Below are 24,951 nucleotides of genomic sequence, written 5' to 3'. Positions count from 1 at the left end.
ACTGTATAAGTACTATTTTTTACCTGCAGTGACCTATGCATTGTTTAGAACAGAAATAAAGTTGTAAGCCATCAGGTTTTAAATAAGTTTGCCCATCTGAGAACTGGCAGACTGCTGCTGAAATCAAAGTTACTGAAAGACGTGGTGGTTTGGGCGCAGCTTTTGTTATGGCAAGTAAAATATTGCAGGAAGTAGGCATTTCAGGTTTTAATTTCGTTTGGCCACGTGCGTACTGGCAAAGCTTGTGTTGTGCATTATTGTTACTGAAAGACATGGTGGTTTGTACGCAGCTGTTGTTATGGCAAGTAAAGCATTGCAGGAAGCAGGCAATGTCATCTTTTAATTCAGTTTGCCTATGTGTGTACTGGCAGACTCCTGCTGAAATTAAGCCTGACACTAAAAATAACAAAGATATAACATAGGCAACCCCGTGGTAGAGAGGAGTTCACGCACAAGGGAAGAAGCGAGGTACATTTCCATGGATGATTGCGGTGCCGATAGTGGAAACTTATGCCCTATGTAAGTAATCGCAGGGTGACATTAACTTGGGAGAAAAATAGATCTCTGTAAGAACATAGTTTAATTGCTATCGTCTTGTGATTCAGTTAAGTTAATGTTACGCAAACAGACATGGAGACTTCAGCACGCTATTGCAACATCGTTAAACTACATGCTTGGGCGCTGAGCAATTGAATCTTTGTAAGTCCTGTGAGAAGCAGAATTGTTTTTACTGGGCAGTGCTTTGGTTACTAAACTGTGTGTGTTAGAAATACAGCACACCATTTGCAGTGCAGCTAGGAGTATGACAGCGGAGGGAAGGCAACACGTTAAAAAAAAGTGAAAGTACGGCCAGCCAGCTGTGAATAATTAGGGGAGGAGAAGAGCGCACGCTGGGGAAAGCTTTGGGAGGGAGGCTGGTGGCTTTGATGCAGCAAGGGGCGGAGCGGATCCCTTTGAAGAGCTGCTGGAGGCACCAAGCTGGGGAACAGATGGTTGGCTTTGATGTGCATGCGCGTTTTATGTCAATGCGCTTGTGCATTGAGCTTGCTTTTCACGGGCACTGCATGAAATCGCCAGTTTCGATAAGCTCTGGATAAGCCCCTATATTCTCGCAAGCTCAATGCGCAAGCGCATTGACAGGCGAGACCTAAAATGAAGTTCTTGGGGAAAGGAGGAAAGTAATGTTTGCTTTACAGAGTGTATTGCACTTGTATGATGGTTACAATTGCGTGAATGTTTGTAAAAATACAGAAGTATGTGCTTTCACTTGACATTCATAAACAAAAGGTAATTATAAAGATAACAAAACAATACTTGCCAAATCTGTAAACATACACCTTGCTGTCTGCATCCAGTAATGCAAAATCGTTACTCCTTTTGGGGTCAGGGTGGAAAGCGATCTGATTGATGGGATGATGAAGTTGGATTTGAAAGGCGCACATTGGAGGAGGAACAACTGACCGCTGAAAGGCTGTCACCAAAACGGTCTCTTTTACAGCCAAAGAGAGAGAGCAAGCAACAAACAAGGTAAAAAAAACACAATTATATTGATGCCTTAAAACAGCACAGAATTTTTTTGAAAGCCTGCAAAATGAAAGCTGCAATGCATTAAAAGAGCATTGTGCAAAGTCTTTTAGCCCAAAGAAAGCCTGGCTTAAAATTCCCAAACCACACGTTTGTTACATTAAAAACGCAGGAACTGATTCACAAACTGCACTTTGTAGTGCGTTTTGTAGTGCTACAAATAATACCGTAAACGTTTGTAGTAAATCCCTAACTCTATCACTTTCTGTGAGAGGGTGTTGCAGTACCAGTGGTAGGCCATGTGTAGTGCCTGATTTACTTCAAAACGGTAAGTTACCACAAAAATGCAGTTTGTGAGTATTCAAAAGTAGTAAACAAACTCAATAGTGTAAGTTACCTTTGTAAATTAGGCGCTTCGATTTCAAACTGTTATCCATTTAACAAAATCACATGGTTGTGACAAGGAAAATCAAGACCCACCATGCAGATTAAGTGTGAGGTTGGATTATTGAGATATACTGAAGTCAAAAGAAATTTCTTCTAATTACAGATCATTTTCCCTTTGAACATTTGCCACAGGTGCTTATCTTACAAAAAACGGGATAGGGAATTAGTAGGCCATTTCTTGTGATCCTGGGGCAGTCTGTGGTTACTAGGTAGTATCATGTGTGGGTACTGTCGTTTACTGCAGGTTAACCTGGGTGGCACGACTAATGCCCTCTAACGCCATAAACAAGTTACCCGTGTTAAGAGCTGGACACTCGGAGAGTAATGGGGAAAAGCAGGCAAGTATTATTGTAGGGAGTGTGGGGAAAGTTTTGGGAGGAAAGCTAGAAACTCGGGTACAATGTAACGTAGCAAACAGCACTCAATAATATTAATGCACAGTCAGTAAAACAGTTAAATAACTTAAAAAACAGGTAGTAAAACGAAGCATCTAAAACTAAGGCAACAAAACAAAAGGTGCTAGAATCTTCTGGGGCTAAGGTACCACCCAACATTTTAATGTAGCACATTAAAGCTACCCTCTAGATTTCTGTGGCTGGATCTGGGTCGACTTCAGAATTTCCAGGAGCACTCACTTCCTGAATCTTTAGCATAAGTTTCCCACAAACCGATCTAAAAGGTATGCAAATGATAATGCCGGGAATCTGGACCCACTTCTGGTCTTTACCAACAACCTTCAGGTCTTGGAATTGGGTACCATGCTTGTGGCAAGATCAGAATGAAAGGTCTCAGCCCTATAAAAAAAATATCCCAACACAACAACATGCACACAACTAGAAATCCACTCAGTACGGATTTTACTGCGTGGAATTTGCATGAACTTGAGTGCTTTAAAATACATGATAGATATGTGCATGCCAGATAATCCCCTGTTCTTTAGGGTCATTGACTGCTTGCTACATGCATAGTATTAAAGTACTGCTTGACACTAAATGATTTGCATATGACAAGTATTCTGGCCTCATAAGGGACACACAAATCGCACAGGTGTCAAACTGATGTTCAGCAAACACAGCATGGTCTCCCACTACCTTTGCAGATCTTTCACCCACCAAAACACTGACCACGCCAAACAGAGATCAGTATAAAGAAGATAGGTACCGAGGACCAGGAGTAAAAACTGTTAAAAGAAAGGCTCAATTAAGTGACTTTCTCTTTAACTGCTGCTCACAATACAAATATTCATATTCTCCAAAGCAGACTTACAGCTGCAGCCTTGCAATTTTTTGTTGTGTTTGTTGCATTACCTAATGAGTCACAGTCTAACGTTTAGTTAGTGAAATCAAGGTAGAATCATTACCTCCATCAATGACGGTCACAAGTGCCAGGTCACCGGGGTCTTCACCAGCGCTTCGGTCGGTACTCCAGTGCCACTCATAGCACATGTACCTCCAACCGTGACACATAATGTGCAGTCGGTATGGGCTCTCGAGATCCCACACTAGGGACACAATCTTGCTAAACTCGTCACTCCCAAAATGTAGACTCTGCTTTAGGTACCAGTGGTAGTTTCCAACTGTCCAGAGCTGAACTGTGATCAGAAAAAGTAGAGAAAACAAATTTAGAAGTAAAATGCAAGGCAGCTAAATAAGTCTGTCAACACCACTCCATAAAAACCAGGGCAGATGCAGCATGACAAAATCAGTGGTTAATCATAACACATCATCTTCGTTGGGCATTTTTCACTCTCTGCTTTAGGAATTGCAGGACAACAGGAGATGTGATAGCAAATATAGTGCCACATCAATGATTATGTACAATTTTAAAATTTGATGTGATGACCTTCTGACAACCAAAGTACAACAAAACTTGACTACTAGTAAGCAGAGACAGGGCTCCTATTCATTTACAGAGCCAAGTGAGGTAAGAGTTGGATACAGATGCTCCTAGGATTATACTAGAGGCAGTCGGCAGACATCACACACATGATACTTAGGTGGTATTTCTGAGCTATGCTGAGTTTGCAGGGGTACCACCATGCACGGTTCGGTTTTACCAGGTATGGGAAAGCAACTAGTAAAAAAAAAAAACAAGCACTTTTATGCAAACATTTTATTTCTGCAGTAAATGGGGTGGAGACAGCAATCAGAATTGATTTGCAGAAATTGCATTGGGAAGTAAACACCAGCACACTCACAACACTGGTGTTTGTCCAGCAATGATTGCTGTATTTTTTCATTTCTTTCTTTAACGGGCGAGCGCCTTTGTGTCCATGCTCCCATCCCCACGGGCAATTTAGCCACCTTCAACTGCAGCGCTCTTTAATTAGGTGTGGCAGTACAGGTGGCAAAAGGTTCACCTGGTAAAATAACATGGGACAAATTGTGCATACCAGCAGGATCGGTAACTCGGATACCGGTCAACTCATAATAACCGTAAAGTGAATGACCAAAGCAAATATCCTAATGAGGAAGCTACATTTGTTCTCCTATGTTGTATGCCACTGTACTATGTAGGAACAGGAAGAGGATGCTGGGGAGTGTATAATCAAACGCACATGGTGTTGGCTCCTGAATTCAACCTTTTTTGGATACGAGGCACGTTTTCTGTCGTGGAGATTCATATCTCAAGTCTCCTGGAAGGTACTAAACCAGATTTGGCAATTGGCTTCTTCACTGGCATAGCTGGGATCTATCCAAAGCAGTACTTCTTTTAGCGTTGGAGAGTGCAACCCCCTTGCTGGCCAAAGCCAATTTCTGGCTGAATATATGGTTTTGAGGTAAATTACTTTTTAACTGCACCCCAAACTGGGAAAGAAAAATCCATGTAGTTGGCCATAACAAAAAAAAAACACTCCCCACATAGTATAGAAGCTGTGTGCTTAGTATGACTAAGGTGCACGCAGTAAGGGATACGCCAGAGAATGCATAACTCCAAAAAGGTGGGAAGGTAAGATATATTGTATAAGCATTGACATAGCGATCCACCTGTGTCCTCCCTCTCGCTGCAATGCTCGCCCTTTTCATCTAACCCACCGCAGTGTTCTGTGTCGTTCTGACTCTCAAGGGAAGTAAGAAACACCTTGTTCTTAACTGCTAATGTGCCCTGTTTCTGCAGATCTACTTCTGGTCTGAAAGGAACCATCAATTATTAAAGTAAGTGGCCATGGGCAAATCCACTGCCGCACCTATCCAACGGGCTTGCGCTAAGTGCCCATACCAGCTCCCTTTGATCAGCTCTAGCAAAGAGGACTTGGACCAGCTGCAAGTACCGAACTGGCTGAAGGACCTTCCAAGTTGAATGAACTAACCATGAGCATATTATGGAATACCTGCCATTACCATAGGAACATTTTTAACCATCACAAGTCTCATCTCACTACACTCAGATCCTGCACAAGGTTCCCCAGAGGAAGCAAATGGCAAATGCCCAACCAGTCTGATATGAACGCAAACCTATACGTCCCACTCAACCATTCAAACTAATCATCCTCTTTTGGCTGAATGCACTTTTTGGTTAAAAACGTACATGGAACGATGCAAATAAAAGAAATGCAGAAGTACGTTTTACCATATGTGTTCGGTTTGGTAGCACCTTCTTTCTCCAAGTCTTCCAGCCAGAGAGCCAACACTGTGGAATCTGAATTCCAAAGAAGCTCATTGACCTGTCAAGATACAAAAAAGAGAGAGCTATTGGTCTATAATTGCATAGCGGTGTACAAAGAAGCATATACAAATGCAACTGGTTTTATGTTCCTTTTCAGTCTCCTTGCTGCACTATTCAAGAAAGTAAAGCACCTCCCCAACAGTATATGTTTCTTAACTGCTCGCACACTAACCCCCTTGGACATGCTCTCATATCCTGTCGCATGCTCTTGTAGACCTATTTTTAAGTAGGCATGGTTACAGTTATTTTTCCCTTTACTAGCTCACTAAAGTAGGGACAAATTGCTTGTAGGTGTAATACTGAACCAATGACAACTGAATATCTCTTGAGAATTTAACTATATTGCTCCAAAAATATGGGATTTAAGATGCTTGATGTAAGGTCTGACTCAAACTTTACTGAGACGTTCTATATGCTATAGACTCATCCTCGAAATGATGCACCTGCATAGATCACTTTGCATTATATATCAATGATGCTGTGACAATTTTGAGAGATACAGGTGTCTAAATTGAAATCGAGGTCAGCATAGATGGAATCTTTAATTCATTTTTTGGACTTAATTATGGACTTGGAACGGAAACCTCGCTACTTTCCTGAAATAAATCTCAACTGTTTCGTAAGATATATGAGACATATGCTATGCAATATTGTAAAATTAACTTGGATACCTTGTTTCCCAGAAATGTGGTTCCATAAAAATAATAAACGAATAATTGTATGGCATTCCATATTAGAGCCACAAGAAGCAGGGAACATATAAAAGGAGGCCACAGATTTTTAATGACCTACTAGTATGCTTTGCATTAAATGTTGTGTTTCCTTCTAATTTAGAGCTTGCCACTCTTTTTAAAAGGCAAGTAGATAAGTAAATCTGGAACGTTTCTTAAAATACCTAGCATCATATGGGTCAAGCAAGTTCTGCTGGACCTAAGAAATGTATGGATAATCCTTTTCCCAACTGTTGTTATCTCTGGAAACTCTGAAATAGGAGAAAGGGTTAAAGCTCACTCATTGCCAAAAAACAGCAACTTCTCTTCACGAAAGATTTTTCGGGTTGATACTTTATGTTCCTGCAGAATACTCATCTCTGAATCTTCTCCATGTGCCAGACTAGATCCAGATATATAGCTCCCGCCCGCCACTAAGTAGCATTGCAATGGCTTCTGCCATGGACCTGCTTGTTTGAGGATTTTACACTAGGGACACCGGGCTTTTAGTGGGTCCTGCACAGCATCCTTTGTGGTTATTGTCATTTACCACACAGGTGCCAGTGCCACCAATACATTAGCTCTCCATATCGGTAATTAAGTTATCAATTTGACTGTTTCTAGGCAGAGAAGACAAGTAATCATGGCTTATTCTAGGGAGAGGTAGGAGATAAACTGTGATAATCTAATAAACAGTAAATCAAAATAACATCAATGTCTTATTAGTGTTTTAACATCAAACACAAATATGATTTATCTATAGGTAGGTAAAAATATGATGCATACAAAATGTGAGGGGGAGTTAGCAATTTCTGGGACCGAAAAACAATCTAATCATGTCTACAGCTCCATTGTGCTAGGTTCTGTTGTTCTATGTAACATTAACCCTTTGAACACATTTATCATAAGGACTAGAAGAGCTCCACCTGGCCCCACAGTAGTTCTTGGTTGGTTGTCCAATTATACATTATGCTAGTCTGCCAACCATTCCTGGCAGCTGGATTTATTTCTCTATGGGGCGCCTGCGAGCCCTTCTTTAGATCTGTTTATATCCAGCAAACTTTATCTTTGATATCCTGAATTGTGCACAACCATTACTAGCAAATGTTCCATCTGGGGTAGGATAGCGGAGGGCAATGTTTGCTAAGTGGGAGTGCAATCATATATTTGAAGGAAGGTTCTTTTTTCCCTTTCCTATGGTCTTCAGGAAGTAGCAGTCCTGCAGTTAGAAAAGGCCAAATCACAAAGCTGGATCCTCTTGAAACGAGAAACATCAGAAAGGATGTATCTGGCTATATCATTCCTTTTAATGGCAGGTTCTGTCTTCCAGAACTCTTGGCCACATTTTTAATAATGTTATTTGCTCTCTGGTGTTCTGTGAACCAAATTGTTCTTACAAGCAGGCAGCTTGCCTCCAGCCTACTCCCAGCACAATATTCTGGTATGCAGTGAACTGTGAAGACTAGGCCTAACGTCCTTTATAACTGGCTTCAATTCTGCAATAGTTCTATGGTCCTGAACAAGCTGGTTTATTCTACACGCCCCTTCATCAGGGGCCACTCTTTAGTTTCCTCCTGCAAGGGACCATCTAACAATAATCAGACTTAGTCAACAGCTACTGTGTCTTCTGCAGAGAGTAATTCTCTTCTCCATGCTTCTCTATAGCTTCACTTCCACAGAGTATCTGATTTCCTTGCACCATCCAAGACTACTTCCCGGTTTTTCTCATCCCACATTAGCACTTGGGTATTCTTACAGGCCTAGCATTAGGCAAGCCCCAGCTATCTGGGCTCGACTGTGGCTCCAGCCATCTCAACTTAATCCAAGGGTAATATCTACATCTAGACCGCAACAGCATTCTGCTCTGTGCTCCCCCCCCTCGGTTTTCAGGAAACTTTAGGTCTTATCTCTGTGTACAAATATTCTTGTAATCAATGAGACTGAGCTGACCGTTAAAAACGCTAAAATGGAGCAAGCTTGCTATTTGTCTTGCCCTCTGTACACTACATATATGCCATCAACACTACCCACAAGAAGGTATGCAATGCTCCTCAGTTACGGTACACTGAAATTACATTTATAGAATAGAGCCAGTCAGCAGTCTCCCGGAAGGTAAAAGGGTCTTCCATCCTGGACTATTACTTCACGATCATCACGGTCAGCCTCATTATAGCATGGGGTGAAAGGGCACTAGTCATTCACACCTAGACTGAGAGTTCACTTAGGGTGGCCCTCTGTCAGCATAGTTAGTCTAAGCAGACAAACAGCCCAGAAAAAAACATGCTGGGAGCCTACAGTGTACTTTCTGATTGTGGCACACACCAGGAGAAAAACAGAAGGCAGACTAGAGAGAAAAAAGTATAGAGGTGGGAGGCACATCTTTACCAAGCTAAGCAGAAAACGTTTGTCCCAACACCTAATGCGTTGTAAACAAAATAACGTTCATACCAATTTTATGCTTCAGATAACCAACGCCCAATTAGGTTAAGTCTAAAGTACATTCACACGAATGCTGCCTGAGAGGATTGCTAGATCTGTGAGGACACTGGTATTTTGTCTGGTTCTATGTCACAACAATAAATTGTTGTTCCATTTGTAGTGAAATGCAAAAAAACAAAAACAAATGCATGTTGCAACAATTTACAAGTAGTTTTTGCAAAACTGCTCTGCAGTAGCTTAGTATAAGCAATAAATCATCAAAAGTACCTTTTCCGGGTTTGCACCATAAAAGCAATAGTTAAAATTGATAAACGTTACATAGAACATTTCATCTAAGTGACATGAGTGAAAAAAATATGCAAAATAAATACACAATGACATTTGGGTACATCATAAAAACGGTGAAAAGGCGAATGGAAAGTACTTTTTCCATATACAATAATGGATCTGAATACATGACAGCAAAGGTTCCCAGGGGACTGTGTAGTTCAAAGAAAAAACACACTCTTGTGCTCACAAGTAGACCTTTGCATAGACACTCAACTGGCAAGTTTGAGGTTATTGCACATAAAATTACCCATATAAAAACAAGCCATAGCAGCAAGCATATACATTTAAAATAAAATGTACCATAAAATATCATAGCAGAATAAAACACAGGTGGAGTGGGACCTAAGCACGAGTACTCCCCATTAAAATGACAAGTGTGCATATGTAAGTATTGAATAAAATGATTGACTAGGACAAACTACTTTTATTTAGTACTGTACAAAACTGACATGAAAAGTCAGCTTACATGAAAGCACTGTATTCTAAATAGGACCTCAAAAGGCTTTGTCGGTTTCATCTTCAAATTGACCCATACAGTCAAGACCTGTAGATATGGTCTATCAAGACCAACAGGGCTAACGATACACTGCTCCCTGTGCACCAACGTCTCTTTTTCCCCGATGGTTATCACTGTGCAGCTTAAGTTGATTACCAACTAAATGATGAACAGTCATTTTATCAAATTGTGAACCTAAAACAAAATATCACTGAAAGAGGATTTTTTGCAAGAATACTGGCAGAAAATGTGGATTTTAACTTAAACCGGAAGCAAATTAAATTTAGTGAAACAAAACATCGATATTTTACTTTTATAACAAAACAAGCATTCAGGCAATGTATTATTTGACCAGAAACTACGTCATATTTGCTAAAAAGCAGACTGATAAAAAAAACATAGCATGCCCAAAATTTTTGGTCAATGAGTCTTCACATACCTTTGCTTGCCCTTTCTGAAAGGGAAGTGTAAACTCTCCATGTAGAAGCCCATTCTTTTCCATGAACACCACGTTGTGCTTGTTGGGCTTACTCTGTGTGGATGCAAGGAGGCTGCCAGAAGGCCTTGTGCACAAAAAAACAAAAATAAATAACTGTTAGAAAAAGGATCAAACCTATTTCTCAGCTCCCACTTACCGAGGACATAGTGCTTGGTGGGCTATGTATGCTCTTTGAAATGGTCGCAATATCAGAAACCAAGCATAGGTAAAGCCAATAGGTCTGTTCTTAGCAAGCTTGCTTTAGTTGTATTCATTCTTTGTGCAAATATATGTAAAGGCTAAAAAAAGGAGGAAACAATTTAGAAAATAAAAATAAAGGAGTGGCAGGGCAGCCCAGGCTCACCAGCACTGGCACTGAAGCTCAATCCTTTTCAGGCAGCTGTGCATATGTGATCACATAAAATACTATCACTCATTTTAACACAGTCAATGGTTAAAAGGGCTGACCCACTGTTCCATGCTGCGGTGGGCGGAAGCAAAATGCAAATGACACCTGGACATACCAACGATATAGAGGGCTGCCCAAAAGCCCTTTTATGCACGTAGAAATGTATGTATTTTATTATGAATGTTCTGAAAAACAAGAGGCTGGTAAAACAGCTACAGTAGTCCCTAAGAAAACAGAGGAAGCAGAGAAAAGAACAAAGTGGAATGTGAAGTCAGAAGTGCAGACAGAGAAACAGCACAGAACAAATATGAAGCCTGCATCCTACAAGGGACTAAGAACATGACCAGAGTAATACATAATTTCACAGAGCTCTTCGCAAGCTCAGTTTCACTGAATCACCCCATGTCCATAATATAACCATCCACTCCTATAAACAGATGATTAACGAGCATGCAGTCTCAATATGGTGATGCTGTGGGTCACCAACTGCTTTATCTCTCATCTGTTTTCACTAGGAGACCCTCCACTCTCATCCGCCAGCTATACCTGAAAACTGTCCACATTAGTTAGGAGTCCCAACAAGCTGCTACCAAAACTACAGAGAATCTGAGGTTGCTTGCCTTCTGCCAAAGCACAATACTGGTGCAAAGTAGCCCCTTTAGACATGGCCCCAAGGTAGAAAACTTATGTGATCAGCCTGCTATTAAGGAGATGAAGGTTTCTCTTGACCCCTTCACAGACTCGCACAATTATCCCAGCTTGTTATCTTGTCCAGTGCCACAGATTAATGTCCTCCACCCGGCTGCCCTGGGTTGCACTGATATCCACCTTGCCACACACCCGGTCCCCAGCAGAAATATTTCATGAAAATGCTGCTGTGTATTATTAAACTTCACTAGTTTAAATTAAGTAGGACCTGGATTTTAGGTAGGTGTCAAACTGGACTATACAAATTATTTCCAGAACTGACTAATAGGACCAACAGTTAAAAAATCAGCATGACCAATTACAGTCTATAAAACAAATATCCAGATTGGGGGCTGTAAAAATGCAAACCTCCTGGTCCCACTTGGGCTGGGCTGGTTGGGGTCAGTGCAGATTTACCATGTGAAGTTACAGAACTACAACTGATGTGTGGTTATTTCGCTAATTTTTATTAAAATGCTAATCATACCAAAGTTCATCTACCTTATGAACGCTCCCATTAGACTCCCTATGCTTTTTTACCCAGCTATGTCAACTGCTTCTTCGTTTGATTGGGGGGTGGGGTAGACAAGGCTGCAATAGATTGTCAGTATTGACTCGTCCTATTAAGAACAGAGGTCTCTCCACTCTTGACCCATAAATCTATTTGCTTTAAAAAAAACATTTTATTTAATTTTTCATTATAAAGTAAAAACAAAAAACCTTTTGTTTATTTCTTCTTTACATTTCAAAGAGACTTGCATTGCATTCATTCAGGAAACTTCACCCAGAAATCGAATAAAGGGGAAAACTGTCAAAATACTTATACATGTAACAACTTAATAGGCGGTGACATTTCTATTCATTGCATCAGATTCCAAAAGAGCATACATTTTAGTATGCCTTGTCCGAAAACACCCACCCTACTGCCCTTTTCATTGAAAGTTAGAGAGGGGACAAAGGAAAAATGGGGAATAATATTGACAACATTCTTGGGGACTGCGTATGCGCTCAACAGCATTGATACACTTAAATCTCATTAGCTTTTATCTTCTATTTGGTCAGTGGGACAATTACAAAGGGTCAAGAATGTTATCAATTTTAGTGATTAGCTCCTGCCGTTTGTTCAAATGCACCTTCTCATTTCGGATGTAGGAGTCTTTCTTAAGCTTGCCAGCGACCAACCGCTCAGCCTCCATGGACGACCTCAGCACAATATGAGCATCAAGCTTCTGGATCTCAGCCACATTATCACACATCCTTTACAATTTGGAGATCAATATGCCTTGAAGATGAGATTCATTGACTATGTCTTTGACAAGCAGTTGGTTGATTCTCTGGCTAAAAACAATCCTGCCAGAGGGAGCCAAGAATACCCAAGTGGACACCTAATGTGATATCGATCGTGCCCCAGATGAGCTGCACTATACCTATTTGGATACATTTGGTTGTCCTGTTATAGTTGAACATAAGAATAACCTGGTAGAGCAGCACATACAATACAATTTTAATAAGATTCTGCTGGTGATTGTAGCTTTCTACATCCTGTTCTTCACTGTGATTCTTTACATGAGACTGGACTACTCCATCACCAAGGACCCAGCTGCCGAATCCAGGATGAAAGTTGTCTGCATCACGGAGGCGATTTTGACCTTGGTGAACAAGAGACTTGGACTGTACCGCCACTTTGCTGTAGCAGTGAATAAATATAAGGAGTCTAGGGCTACTTCCACTTCAAAAAGTGGTAGAAAACATTGAAAAAGGAGGACAAAGCTCTTACAAATGAGATTTCCTCTCTACAATCCAATCTCAAAATGGAAGGATCAGACATAAATCTACAACTTAGTAGTGCAGGCTCACTGCATAAAGCACTGGCTATCAACCATGGCCAAAGCTAATTCAGATCCGCATCAAATATACTTTTGTCCATGCTCTCAACCACCGGCTGTGCGCCTACTGCACTACAGACAAGTTTAGTGGGATGGACCCAACTTGTAGGGCATGGTGACAAATAACGTGCTATTTCCAATGTGATATTCCCTGTTCACCGCTGTTACCAAGGGTGTGCAATCCCCTGCTCTCCCCCAATGATGGGATCCAGATGGAGTCCAACTTGACCACAGGGCAGGTGAGAGCCTTGGGAGCCCTGTTCCCTGGGAGTGAATTTATGTTCCTACAAACCTACAGCGAGCGGGATGGTACCTCACATTTAGCCATACTCTACTGTCATCAACTATGACCGGCAGAACAAGCTGCCTTTCTGAGATTCCCACACTCCCCTAATGAGCTCACAGTGCTGTCAAAAAATAAACAGCAAGCTGAATCAGGGAAATCGACCTCCTTTCTGTAATCTGAAATTATGTTTGCCAGGCATCTAAACCCGCTTGCTGTTTGTCAAGAATGGGAAAGAGAGAACAGATCCTCACTACCTGCCGAAGTATGGCCCTTTTGCTGCCCAAAACCACAATAGGTACTGTTCAATTATCAACAGAAGCTAATACAATTTAAATTCCTGCATCGTTTCTATTATACCCCAGAAAGTATGTCCATATTCACACCAAACACAACGGTTGCATGCAAGAAATGTGGACAGATGAATGTTAGGTACAGTCATATGGCTTGGCCCTGCCCAAGGCTAACCAACTATTGGACATGGGTGCTTGATCGGATGCAAACCATGAACGGCTTTCCAACGTCACCGGACCCGCTACTGGCTGTCTTAGGGGCTACGTCAGACTTCCACACAACAGCCTGACTATTTGTAAGCATGGTCTTGTTGCTTGCTAAAAGACAAGTGGCAATGTGTTGAACGAACAGGTCCCCCCAGAAAGTGGACCACTGCCTGCAAGACATGGCTTACTGCAAAGATCAGATGAACATTTATGCAGAGGGATACATTAAAATCGATACACAGGGACGTCTGGGGCCCATTACACTCCGATCTACTGGTATAGGATCCATCACCATAATGGCTTGGCATTATAATTTGTGTTTTATCATTGGGGTACAGCCCTAGGTTCTTGTGAACCCTATTTCCTTACTGTGGGGATTGGCATATACATGCAAATAGCATTTTAATTAGCATCCTAAGTCACTGTCATTTGTTGTCACACTCACTGATGTAACTTTTATATATTCAACAAAACTTCATTAAAAAAAAAAGTCTGTCTGAAGCAAACTTTTTTATGTTTTGCTAATAAAATTCATTAATTACGGAAAGGAAAATCAGCATGAAACAGCATAAAAAAATTATTCTACAAATTATAGGTCTAGGTAATATTATGTCATCCAAATCATGCTGAAAGGCGTGCAAGTCATAACTAGTCCAAAATCTAAGAGTCCTATTTTGTTCAGCGGATAACATCCGTAAATGAATTGGGAGTAGTGTTCATGGGAGCTGCATCACTTTTCACCCTAAGCGAGGACAAATTAGGTTTGAAAGCCCCAGAAACTGCAGTTGGAAGCTACAGATGTAGAACACAGTGGTCATATATAACTTTAGTGACCATGGATATGATTGATAGAAGAAAAATTCCGAACAAGGTTAGTCATGTGTAGTATGAGGTGTTAAGTCTGTGCAAAAATCTAAATGTCACATGGGGTTAACTTAGCTTAGTCGATGCATGTGTACTAATGTGTGCCAAGGTTTTTCAATGCAAGCATGACATATTGTCGTAGTTACCTTTCCCAGTCAACTAAAGTTAGAAATATTTCCTGGAAGACCATGCCACCTTGACTGAGATGCACAAGCATGAGGAGGAAGGAAGCTTCTGTTTGGAAGTCTAGAACACTTAACTGGTTCGAAGCGACAAGAGAAAACAAACATTTGCTTCACATGAACAAATCTTCACAACATCTGAGATTTGAGCCAACCAAGGTGAATACATTAAAGTCCACCCAGTGGATCAATGAACATGACTGTCAACTTACAAGCTATAATAAAAAGACTGCATCATTTGATATCTACCAGTCTTCGAAGCAGAGTAGTGCATACTGCTGTGTATGGGCCAAACACGGTCGTAATGGCATTTAGAAAGCCAGCGAGGGGTCTATGGCACTCCTTCACAGGGATGTCAGAAACTTTATCTGTATTGTCTGCATGCACATGTCATTGGATGATTATTCTTTGAATTGATGCAACTATTAATGGATACCATCTGTGCTTTTCAAATAGTGCTGCTATTCAATGAATTACTGACTGTTCTCAATTAACTCACGTTAAAACTGCATTTGTTATAGGGGTTTGCAGTTTTTGCATGACCATTCCCACTTGCCAGTATTCAAAAAATCTGTTAATTTAAATGCTGCTATCTGAGTACATGTGTCCAAGACACTATGCTTTACCAACTGGTTAGCGATTCATATGTGCACAGAGAATACCAATCTCTTTTGAGGCAATTTAAAGACCTACCAGGGGAAGCTGAATCAGGTCCTCTGGAACAGATGGCTGGAAGCCTCAAGTTTGCAAATGTACACAATTTAAGTATGTCTCTAAAGAGAGAGAACTTAGATGGGAAATAGTGGAACGCTGCAAAGTTACTTTTAACCCCAAACCATCAATGGAATTTGTTACAAAGGAGTCAAATATCTGCATCTTGCCAATGAAAGCCCCCCACGTATTGTTGCAACACTCTTTCACAACCGGGGGCAAACGATTTTGTAATTTTGTTTGTGAGTTTTTCAAAATAAGCAACATCAAAAGTGTTTAATGAACACTAATTAAATTCCGGTAAGAACAGGGTGATGAATCAGTATAATTACGCCTGGTATTTATTGGGTCCAGTACACTTGTACCTTTGATTGTAGCCCAAGAATTTGCATTATTGGCCTGTTGGATAAAATCCATCAAGTTGTTCAATTTTAACAGTTTATTGCCTCTCTTTCAATTTTTTGGGATCAACTGGATGATCTGTATTTTCTTCTTCCTCATTTTGCTTTTAGCTGTAGTATTTCCCAGGTCTACCATAGAGCCGTCTGCCCCCACGGGACAAAAGGACTCGCAATAAGCACACCACACATGATGCTGCTGCCATGCTGATTCAGCTGGTGTATGCTTTTTAAATTAAGTGAACACTAATATTGCCACAAAGGGGGAGTTATTCCCGAGCCAGGACAACAGTTCTCACCCCACAGAGAACACACAGAGCTCTAACGGTGTCCTTCATCCCTTTAGGGACATCACCCAAATGTAAAAGCAGGTTATTTGCATTTCAGTTCTAGCAGCAATTAAAGGTATTTGTAAAATATACAAGTGCATTCTTTAACGCGATCTCTTATGCTATAAGTTTGCCAGAAATAAAAACTATATTAAATGGCATGAGAATCTACTAAAAAAAGGAGGACTCCCAAGACGGGGTGGGATTTGGATATATACCGGACTGTGAACATCTTGAACATTAAACAGGTGAAGTCTGTGGGGTGAATTGCAGCAAGTTCCCACAAACTGTAAAGATAACATAAAAACAGTAAAGGGTATTATTTTAAATAGGATATTTTTCTCTTTAAATACTTACTTCCAAGACAGTGCTTGTTCTAAGCCATCCATAGGCTCACTGGTGGACTGCAAGACAAGTTCTCTGTTCCACACTCTCACCCTGCGTGCACCTTTAAAAAGTGGTGAGAACAGCACTCAGAATGAGAATTGTTTGAAAATCTAAAAGCCGGTAGATTAACAACAAATATATCATGTCAAATAATGTATTTATCAAACACTGTATTACCAAATCTAGCATACTTATTAAAGAACAACGAAGGAACAATACACCAGCTGCAGCAGAGTGAAACAAATAATAAGAAATTACTGTGATAGAATGTGTTCCTGATTAATTAATGAATGCTGGTCTTCTGATGATGATTCTGCATACCTCTTTAATTTGGTATGGAAACTAGACTAGAATGTGTATTAAAAAAAGAAGACATTTTGGTGATGTACCAGTATGGAAAAGTCATCATTGGCCGTTGACTGGACTTTAGTAAATAAAAAAGAAGGATGGGGTCTCAGATTTTGAAGATATTTGATTCTGAGTAGTCTACCCCCCACTAGCATTTAAGAGTAAGCTTTGAACGTTCACCCTTGCAAACCATTCAGGGTCAAAGCCTAAAAAGCAAAGCAGAAGATGTGCTGAGAGACCATTCCCTGTGATTATTTCTGGTCTAGGACTGCTGAAGTCCAGTACCAGTAACTGGATGGCTGGTGGGCTACAAGTAAAGATACCACAAAGAAACTTAGGGGTCTAGGCTAGAAATCCTTTAGTGATTTCTTAGAGTTATCCTGATGTCTCATAGAGTACACAGGAAAAAAGGGGATTAAACTAACAGACCATATCACCAGAATGTGAAACACCTGTGATTGTCAGTCAACCACAATGAGGATTCCCATCAATGTCTTGTGTTGATCAATATTCTCATCTGGTAATCCTACCAGGGTATTGTGTCTCTTGATCATTGAGACAGCCAACATACCCCATTGGTCGGCTTGGGGTGACAACCCACAATCACTTAGTTATACCACATGGTGTTGATATGATGGGAGAGTGCAGTGCAAAAACATATAAGTGGTGATTAAAAAAGGATAGAGAACTTAACAAAAACTATTTAATGGACGTAAACCCCTTCCAATTTAAAAACAAGAACAGTGCATCACAATAATCGCAGTGCAAACAAATAACTGCGAGAGGGCCAACATGTTTCAGCCTATAATGGAAAATGACCAAGGCTTTCTTCAGGGCCTCTGTTCTACATTCGTGCTACTGCCTATAAGTGACTAAATGTGTGAAAAAATGATTAAAAAAACACACTAGTGAACCATCAGCAGTAAAGGATATAATGTTCCTTCCACTGTCTGAAATCCTCTTCGGCACCTGGTGTCTAAGTAGCATCCAGAATGTCCGGGGAATGGACCTCACCTCTTCCTGGACCTGGCTCAGGACATGTGAGACCCCGCTCTGTCCGTCGTTGTCTCGGTGTATGACTGAGTCAGGGAGCTGACTCAGTCATACACCGAGACAACGACGGACAGAGCGGGGTCTCACATGTCCTGAGCCAGGTCCAGGAAGAGGTGAGGTCCATTCCCCGGACATTCTGGATGCTACTTAGACACCAGGTGCCGAAGAGGATTTCAGACAGTGGAAGGAACATTATATCCTTTACTGCTGATGGTTCACTAGTGTGTTTTTTGAATCATTTTTTCACACATTTAGTCACTTATAGGCAGTAGCATGAATGTAGAACAGAGGCCCTGAAGAAAGCCTTGGTCATTTTCCATTATAGACTGAAACATGTTGGCCCTCTCGCAGTTATTTGTTTGCACTGCGATTATTGTGATGCACTGTTCTTGTTTTTAAATTGGAAGGGGCTTACGTCCATTAAATAGTTTTTGTTAAGTTCTCTATCCTTTTTTAATCACCACTTATATGTTTTTGCACTGCACTCTCCCATCATATCAACACCATGTGGTATAACTAAGAGATTGTGGGTTGTCACCCCAAGCCGACCAATGGGTTATGTTGGCTGTCTCAATGATCAAGAGACACAATACCCTGGTAGGATTACCAGATGAGAATATTGATCAACACAAGACATTGATGGGAATCCTCATTGTGGTTGACTGACAATCACAGGTGTTTCACATTCTGGTGATATGGTCTGTTAGTTTAATCCCCTTTTTTCCTGTGTACTCTATGAGACATCAGGATAACTCTAAGAAATCACTAAAAGATTTCTAGCCTAGACCCCTAAGTTTCTTTGTGGTATCTGTAGCTCCCCTGGGGGATAATACATAGGCAAGGTCTTTAAACATCCCTCTAGCCCTCAACCACCGTATTGTTATTAGGGCTACAAGTAAACCCTATAATCTCTGGTGTTATTATCTGATGTGTGTCCAGTAGGGAGTGTCTGTTACCTAGCGACTGAACTGTGCTTTGAGACAGATGAGCTTTAACGCCATAGGATACCACCCCAACTCCCACAGTTTGTCGATATAAGCTGTTCCTGTGCACCATACATGCATGATCATCTTCCACTTTAATTGGAGGATCTGAGCATCATGAATAAATCATCTTAAGATCACCAAGGCCCAAAAGCTCTCCATCTGCTTTAAGGCTGAGGAATTGGTTGAGCAAACAAGTGATGTCAGATCTTTTGGTACAACTACCCGAATGACATGATTTGTTTGTGAACATGGCAAAAGGGTTTTGAGTACTTTCTGTATACTTAACTTGGGAAAGAAACGAAAAGTCGTGAATGAATGACTGAATTAAACACAGTCTACTAGTAATTAGTGTGAGCCACATTTCAAACCATCATTTTTTGCTCTCCTTGGTAGCATGGAACCTACCCTATGCAAGGTAAAATTCTATGTCACATTCCCTCTAAAGTTAAACAGAAGGCACCCACAGCATGTTTCAGCCTTGTTGGGCATCAATGAGGTGCAACGTGAATCATGGGTAATAGCAAGCCACAAGACCTATGCATGGGCATCCCATGCCACTTACATTTACTCTCAGACAAGTCCAGAAAGTGATATATGGAAGGCTTGAATTGTTTTCATGCATTATTAATTACTATGAGAGCTCTATTACAATTATCTGTCGGTCATGGCCATTGCCTTTTGGGACTGGGCTATAACACAGATGCAAACGGTTGGACCCAGTTTATACTGAAATGGGGAGCACAAAAAGTAAAGGATTGCCAGCCATCAATTATCCTGATGATAAGCTGTTAATTTTACTTATTTCGCAGTCTAGGTTTTACTAGATGAGCCACATAAGTAAAAATCTGTAAACCACAAGACAACTTAACACTGCTTTGTAGTTGTTTGGGTCTGTATCACAGAATTCTTTTAGAACAAACCCCATGTTTAGATGCTGAAAAAGGTGGGCTATTTCTGAGCTGGAAGAGAGGATAAATGTAACTTACCAGTCTCTTGACAGATAGCACTCACTGCAAAAAACTGCCCATCGCCTCTCCAACTAACGCGAGGTCTACGATCATCCCAAGGCACAGCTGGTTGGACACCCTAGAAAAAGCCAATGAAAGGTGATGTATAACTTAACAGATGTCAACATTATGTGGCACAAGAGTAAAAAAAAAAATCTACAAGAGCAGTATAAGTGGAATTATAATGAGAAGTTACAAAAATATTATTCTCTCCCAGTAAATCAGGAATTATTAATGGAATAAAAATGCAAACAGTGACAGTCAACAAAAAATGTATTCCGTTTTAGAAGATACTAACTCCTTTCCACACATTTATAAAAATACAATCTTCTACCATACACAAGCAGCCCCCAGATCAACTTATTCTTACTGCAGGCATAGGTCCACCTTCCCAACTACAACCATCTACAACAGGTGACCTTTACGTAAGTAGAGTTGTGCTGACTTTCTCAATAGTTGTATAAGGGCATATCAATATTGCCTTGCACTCTGATGAACGATTTGCTACGATAACTCATTATGCATAAGTGAATATTAATTGCCGTCGCCCGATGTGCTTTGGATTTATTTGCAACAGGATGGATGTGGTCATCTCCTGCTTATTTATGAGCTTTGTATGTTACTTGGTCTGATATCACTAAATCAAATTGTTTACAAATAGGACCACAGTAGGGCTATTTTGCTACCCGCTGAGAAAGCAGCAACACATTATCTAAAGTGACAGATGACTCTGTATCTTTTAAGGAAAGAGAGAAAAGAATATGGTCCGAATACAAATTGTGTTAAATGTGTGAAGTGCAGATATACTGGCGTACTTTTGGGGATGTAGTGCGTTTACATTATCAATTAATGTCTTTGATAAAGTGTTAGGATTTGAAAGTGAGCACAAAATAATCTTATGAGAAATGGAATTGAAAAAACAGATTGACAATTTTAAAAAATGCCATTCGCTGCAGTATCTTGGGGAGTCCTTTTCCTGATGGTGGAACATATGCAAGTGTAAAGTACTTAAAATTAAAGACTCTCCCATAGATAGACCATTGTCTTCAAGCAGACTTGCTACCTCCATCTCTCACAACTCAGATTAGGACACAGACGTGGGTGACCAGCAAAAGAGAGAGATGCAGTGGTTGAATAAAGTTTTAAGAGATAAAAGTAATGGGTTTCCTATTGTAAACAATTGTTTATTACTCCTGCATTAACCTGTTTCTCCAAAAAGCCTGGAGTGTGTCGCTATCATAAATAACTGCGTCAAGTCTGGTAAGTTCAATGACTAAACCTTGCCCAAACATGAACACACTGAGAATTAACTTTTAGACAACAACTAGAATGCAATGAACTATTTATTGATCAAGGGAATGCTTTCCCTATTTAGGAAATATTTCATTCTGGATGCTGTGCTAAAGCCGAAACTGGCCGCAGAGGGAACTGAATAGGATTTCAGATTCGGAGCTTGGCACAAATTGAGCACAGACCCATGGATTCAAAAATCGATCCAGGTATTACCTGAAGGATCGTGTGTCCTGAAAAAAAGCTTAAAAGTGGGAGCATGTGTCAGCACATAGAAAACGCACGTTACTCCCATTCCAACATGAGGAACAATGAATCGAGAAGCAAGACCACTAGGGGTGGGGGTGCAGAGGAGGCAAAAGCACAACATTGCTTCTAAGTTACGGTTTTACCAGTTGCAATTCTTATAATGCTCAAAATGAGCCTGTTGTGGCAAGACAGATATATATTCAAGCATCTTCACATACTGTGAAGACGTCTTTCTGCCATTGAGATGACACTGGCAAAATAAGGCGAAGAAAGAAATACAATAGTTTAGGTGCAAGTATTGATATATTAACAATCAACGTGCAATAGCATAAGGCAGTGAAGACTCCCTTCTACTCATAGCCTAAAAGGTTCCAGATCTTCTTTGCAGAGGTGATGGTCACTAAGAATCCCTTTCTCCAAATTACTGTCTTTATATTGCAGACGGTCATGGGTTCCAAAACTAATAACCACAACCATGCATGTTAATATTTAAAATCAATGGAGATTCGAAGAATGGAGTTATCAACAAGTTAGAACAATGTAAAAAAATAAAAAAAACATGTATCTGAACTGCTTCAATCTCTAACAAAAACATCTAGTGTCCGAAATAAGTCATGAAAGTACTCAATTTATTGTGAGAACGGGTTACTGTTATGTTAGCAAACCATTTCTTTGATGCAACTTGATCATTCAAAGGGTTTCAAGGAGCTTTAGGGGAGAATGTTCTAAAGCACAACTGTCTGAACACTTTCTGATAAAGAAGACTTCCTGATTTGCAAATGAAACCTTTTGGCAATCACCATCTTGACAGCAGTTGTTTTTAGTGGCATTACCACTTGTATGAATAACTGGTTTGACTTATGAAAGGCTTAAGTTCTCTTAAAGCAGGACTTTAGAATTCTTTTGATTTCCAGGCTATGCAAAGATTTCTCTGCAGCAGTTGATGGATATGGTAACAATGAGGGTAGTACAACCTGCTGATTTAAGTTAAAACCCATAGATAACTCTGTTGCAAACCACAGATTTGTCTTCAGAACAACTTTGCTATTAGGAAACTCGAGATAAGGTTGTTTGATGGAATAAAGAGTATACTTCAATGACGCTTGAGACCAACACGAAAGCCATTTTATAGAATAATGAATTTAGATTTGTAGGAAGCTGGCGCTCTATATAGTCCAGGCTTCCCTTCCTCGTTTACAGGGGTTATTATATTAATCCCAAATTTTCTCTTTTATGGTAGTGTGGACGAACGATTTAGAATTATCAGAGGAAAGTGTTAAGCATCTATTGCACACACAGAGTCAGTAATTGAGGCACACACTCAAAGGAATTCAACACCAATTCATAACAATTACAGATTTATATATGAATTAAGGCACCAAGCTCATCAAAACAATTTAGGTACTTTTCAAGCTAGTGATATTTCAAAAAAAAAGAAATGCACTGTATTTGTCTTTTTAAAGCGGTACATATGCTGCACTCATCACTTGCCAACGACTTACAGGAATGTTACTCTGGACTTAAGGTAAGTATGGGGCAAGGTCCAAGGCAGCACCAAGAGTTCACCTCAGCCGGCTCTGGGGCATTCGGTTGCAGAGGTGATTTTCGGCGTTGGTGCCCTGTTTAAGTCAATAGGTAACTGTATCTTTCAATAGAGGTTGCAAGCAGTGACTGGGAGCCAGTCCGGTAGAACCCACAGCGGGCTCAGGTCTTGAGCGTCTTGGGCCACTCAAACACAGGCTGGAGAGCTTGTATGCAGTGGTTCCTTTGTCCCGTGGGGTAGCACTGTTGGAGAGTCTTGTGGTTCTCAGTCCCTGCATAAAGAGGCTGCAGGCGGGGACTGGGGGACCAGTCTGGCAAAACCCATTGGTAGGCTCATCGCTTGAGGGTCTCAGGACCACGTTTGCACCATCCCCTCCCTCTTACTCGGGCTGTGGAGCGTGGGTGCAAGGGTGCTTTAAGGTCTGTCAGGGGCTTACTCTATGTCTTGGTGACCTGGTAAAGAAGGGAAACAGCGCAGCAGGGCCACTTTCAGTTATGGCCTGGTGGATCCTGATGTCCCTCGACGGTAGGTCTTTGTTTGTGCTGTTGGAGTCCGAACTGGACCACCAACAAGCCTTGGTTGCTGCAACTGCTCTGGGTGGACAGGGTATTGGTGCAGGGCGGCTCCTGGGGGTCCTAGCGTCTCCAAACTTGGCATGGTAAAGCATCTGACCTCCTGGAATATGAAGACCTTTCTACTGTTGCGCTGTTTGTTCGGTGAGCCCGATGGCTAGCAAAACGGTGGACCAGCAGATGCTTTGCGGTGCCTACTGATGCAGGGGAGCAGCTTCTCTACTCCAAGAGAGATCTTTCAAGTTGTTGAGGTACTAGGCAGTTCTCAAAGGGTTTTGGCGAGGATGCCCAACATTTGGCAAAGTCTGTCCCAGTGATAGTTGAAGTGAAAGCAACCTGGCAGGCTTTTGTGCCAATCTTTGATGCAGGTCTTCAGTTCTCACCCACTTTGGTCCTTCTTCTTTCTTCCTCGGTTCCCAGTAGTCTAATCTGATTTTCTGTTGTCAGGGGGCCACCTAAATACACAATTTAGGGGCTTTAAGGGCAGTAGCAAATTGGCTACTTACTCCTGGGGTCACTACCCCCTATAGATGATCACTTACTGTGAGGAGTGGGCAGCACCCTCTCCCAAAATTCCTAATTCTACTACATACAAGATGGTGGAATTCTCCCTTTCATGTTCACTCAAGCTGCCCACCTTAGGGGAGGGACCAGCCTGGAGGTGCAATACGTCTTCTTGCAGAGCTAATTTCCCACCTGTCCTGGCATTTTCGAGGTCTAGGGAAGCCAGGCTCACATATCAAAGGTGGTGTGCTCTTTGAAGATCCATGCCTTGACATGTGTGACCAGGGGGCGGAGGGGGGCTCTCCCACGTATACACCCCCTCGACCTCCTGTCCCCTCTGTTTCTCCACTGCAGCGCCCAGAAGACTGGATAGGGGAGTCTCCATGCGCGTCAGCAGCCAGAGACGAAAGCGAAGGGGACTGTTTCTTTAATTGGGCCGAGCTAGAGTATGGACACACCCCCTGGTCAGCTGGTTCGGAGGCGGAAGTAAATACCGGCTGCCCCGGATCTCCGGTGTGTTCGGCACCCGGAAAGGAAGAAGAAGCGTGGAGCAGTGGTGGAGACGAAGAGAGGAGAGAAGGCACGGAAGGCGCGCAGCAAGAGACTGCCAGAGAAGCGACCGAGGAGGCGAAACCACCGACTGGAGAGCCGGGAGGCCAACGTCAAGGCGCTT

The 24,951-nt window shown here is 41.4% G+C and overlaps 1 protein-coding gene across 1 annotated transcript in view; it reads right to left on the bottom strand.

The window, feature by feature from the left end:
* Nucleotides 1-24,951, bottom strand: part of ELP1 (elongator acetyltransferase complex subunit 1) — an 861,256-nt gene that overhangs the window by 636,599 nt on the left and 199,706 nt on the right. The window contains exons 7-12 of the mRNA XM_078676240.1: nt 20,100-20,199; nt 16,697-16,787; nt 10,052-10,175; nt 5,542-5,635; nt 3,332-3,562; nt 1,319-1,489 (exon numbers count right to left, since the gene is read on the bottom strand). Coding sequence (XP_078532366.1) covers nt 1,319-1,489; nt 3,332-3,562; nt 5,542-5,635; nt 10,052-10,175; nt 16,697-16,787; nt 20,100-20,199 — 811 coding nt within the window. The remainder of the gene's footprint in view (nt 1-1,318; nt 1,490-3,331; nt 3,563-5,541; nt 5,636-10,051; nt 10,176-16,696; nt 16,788-20,099; nt 20,200-24,951) is intronic.

Source organism: Lissotriton helveticus, chromosome 2_1, assembly GCF_964261635.1.
Source record: "Lissotriton helveticus chromosome 2_1, aLisHel1.1, whole genome shotgun sequence".
NCBI lineage: Eukaryota > Metazoa > Chordata > Amphibia > Caudata > Salamandridae > Lissotriton > Lissotriton helveticus.
Note: the sequence above shows the minus strand (reverse complement) of the source record. Positions and strands in the feature narration are given on the sequence as shown.